The 2,971-nt window shown below is 38.7% G+C and overlaps 1 protein-coding gene across 1 annotated transcript; it reads right to left on the bottom strand.

The window, feature by feature from the left end:
- Window positions 1-279: 279 nt before the first annotated feature.
- On the bottom strand, window positions 280-1,411 carry LOC103522373 (chloride intracellular channel exc-4-like; the record flags this gene model as incomplete). The annotated part of the gene is made up of 2 exons (XM_008487473.2): window positions 280-490; window positions 1,269-1,411. Coding segments are annotated over 2 exons (339 nt in total), but the record flags the coding sequence as incomplete, so codon positions are not given.
- Between the last annotated feature and the right edge of the window lie 1,560 nt (window positions 1,412-2,971).

Below are 2,971 nucleotides of genomic sequence, written 5' to 3'. Positions count from 1 at the left end.
TTGTCGAGGCAGTGTGGACGGTTTAGTCGACATCGATCGACGGCCAGTCGACTATGTGTGGACATACTTCAAGACGCTATGTACCTGAGTTTCAAACACTTACACTAGCCAGCGCAGTGTGCAGCGGCGATAAGTTGAATGAACCAGTTCCAATCAATCACTGGAGTTACGTTGTAACTGGTTGGCCTATCTGGTTTTCCTCGGCCTCACCCAGGCGAGGTTCATGTGAGTAGACGGGTACTTAGTTTGTCGCCGAAAGGAGTGTGAAAACCCCGTCATTAAAGAGCTTAGGAGTTATACAGTGTCGTTCAACCTCAGAACACTTACACTATACAGGTTTTCAATGAGTGTGGCAACTTCCTTGTCTTGTACGAACAGATTGTGACCACCCGGTACATTCTTCATGATGTGACGTTCAATCTTCTCGTTCTCTAGGACTGCCAGACCATTGTCTATCAGAATGGGAGGGGGTGTGGCCTCGAAATTTGTTCTGAAAGACCAAGAAATTAGATTGAAACTAACGCCAGAATTTCGCCCGACTGTAAAAACAGAGTGGAGCGGAGAGCACAGAGCAATTCAAACCCCATAGAGCTTAGAACATACATATACAGGGTTTATACGCTTTTCCCGGAATGAAATTCCATGACTTTTCTAGAATTTTTTACGAGTTTTCCCGGAAAATTAGGGGGCGGAGGTACTTAAAAATTGGTAAGATCACTCCTTCATTTAAATAAAATATGTAATATGCAGAACGTCAAGGAATATGAGGGGGAATGCGCCGCAGACCGTTTTTCGGAAAAACTTGATAGTCAATTTGAACATTTTGACCGGGTCGCAAATTTCATGACTTTTCCAGGTTTTCTTAAAATGTTCACGATTTTCCATGACTTTTTGGCCGATTTTCAGATTCCAGTTTTTCCAGGTCGCGTATAAACCCTGATATAAAGCAATTCAAACCGCATAGACCTGTGAGCTTAATATGTATACTTCTTGTATATGTAGTTCTATGCTCTCCGCTAAACTCTATTTTTACACCAGTTATCTTGAAGGGTAGCGCGACTGCCTTGTAAGAACTAGGCTACGGGTTGTATTCTCGCCCAGGGTGAACTTTATGCTCAACAGATAAGGTTCCAGTTACTGGCCTCGTGTGAACACCAGCGGTGTCCAGTAACATTAAAGTTCAGTTGCCAAAATGTCTTCTTTAATAAGTACAAATCCCGTTTTAGATCAATAATGATGTCTGGAAATTCCTACTTGAAATCACATACCTGAAATCTGGTGGAGGTTTCTGCATGTCAACTGTGGTCACTTTGAGGCTAATCGTTTTCAGTTCAGCAAGAAGGTACAGGTCCATGAAATATTCCTGGCAGAACAAGCAGGCTCCTTTCCTTCTGCCGTCAATAGTGGAAGCCTGAAACAATCAACATGGAAATGATAGTTAGCTTCAAAGACAATTATTATTAATAAACAATACTGGTTTAAATATGGTTTAATTTACATACCAAACGCTCCTTTAGCCTAATGGTTGGTAAGCAGTGCAGCTACGTGACGTTCAGTAACATTCCAATTCAGTTGGCCCTGATCCATTGAATTTGTATTTGTAATTACATGTACAGAAAGTGCATTTTGTCCAACTGGACTGGAATGTTACTGGAAGTTAGTTATGTTTAATTAAAGGCCAGTAGCTAGGCCTCATGGGATAAAGCCATTACTGAGGCTGCTCTAAACAATAATCTCTAGCCCTATCTCTAGAACCAAGATTATTCAACCTACGAGCTACAAGTGCAAGACAATAGTTCCACATAATGAATGCAATAAACAAGGAAAGGATTATTGAAAACCCACCCACTGCAATAATTTAAACTAGTTGCCACAAGGCCTCTGATAACTTCCGATTTATTAAATGACACAAATGCACAACATTGTACTACAACCTACAGACATTACTTATTATCTCTTCGGATATAAATTCCACGTCCAGTTTATAAATAGTTGTAAGAACTTTTTGCTCGTGGATGGAAAAGGTACAATGACAAGGTCGCCATAGAAGTGAAGGATGCAGAAAAGTGATAAGATTCCAAACATGTTATCTTTATGATGTCAGGTTTATGCTAGGATGAGCTAGAATCATATTTCTTATACCTGAACAGTATCTACGTATGGTACCAACAATATCTATTAAGAATGCTGATACCAAGTAGATTCTAATTGGTACATACTATAGATAGAAGTATAGACAAATGTCTCAATTTATAAATCTAGCACATTAACTTGGATACTTGGGCAAACAAATCATCTCGGTTGGTTATCTCTGAGAATTACCTATCTACATTTCAACACATAGACCGCCAACTATGGTGGTATCATCAGATTGGAATCTTCCCTTGATTACGGATTACATCAATGCCAGATGATAATATAATATCAACCAATAAGAATGGTCAAACACGGATTGGCAATATATGTACCTAGTAATTCCAGAAGCTCAAGTACCTACCTACTTAGGTATTTAATTAATATTAATATGATCATGAAACGATACAACCTCGTAGTTTATACAGAAATAGTAGCTTAGTATCGTCTTTGAATGTTTGCCTAATGTCTTCATTTTTACCCATACTTAAAACATAGCTTGATCTAAATTCTTGTATTGTATTTTGCTTATTTGCTAGGCTGGACTGGGCTAGCAGTTTTTTCTCAGTCAAATAGCCCCAAGCTTTTCGTTTGACATTTGCTCAAGTCAATACGAATCGTATAATTAACAAGCAACTACCGACCTACCTGGTTACTTTTTTATTGTAAGTATCTGAGGTCTATAAAAAGTAAATCGATCTTATAATGTTGCTGATAGAGATCGGAATTATCACACGCAAGCAAGTATGTAGTTCGTTAAATCATGGATCTTCCCATTCACATAATTATATAGGATTGACTTGTTGTAGCTTGTAGATATTGTAACGGTGAGTCGAGT

Source organism: Diaphorina citri, unplaced genomic scaffold, assembly GCF_000475195.1.
Source record: "Diaphorina citri unplaced genomic scaffold, Diaci psyllid genome assembly version 1.1 scaffold8130, whole genome shotgun sequence".
In the NCBI taxonomy this organism is placed as follows: Eukaryota; Metazoa; Arthropoda; class Insecta; order Hemiptera; family Psyllidae; genus Diaphorina; species Diaphorina citri.
The sequence above is the reverse complement of the archived record's forward strand: the minus strand, read 5'-3'. Positions and strand labels throughout refer to the sequence as shown.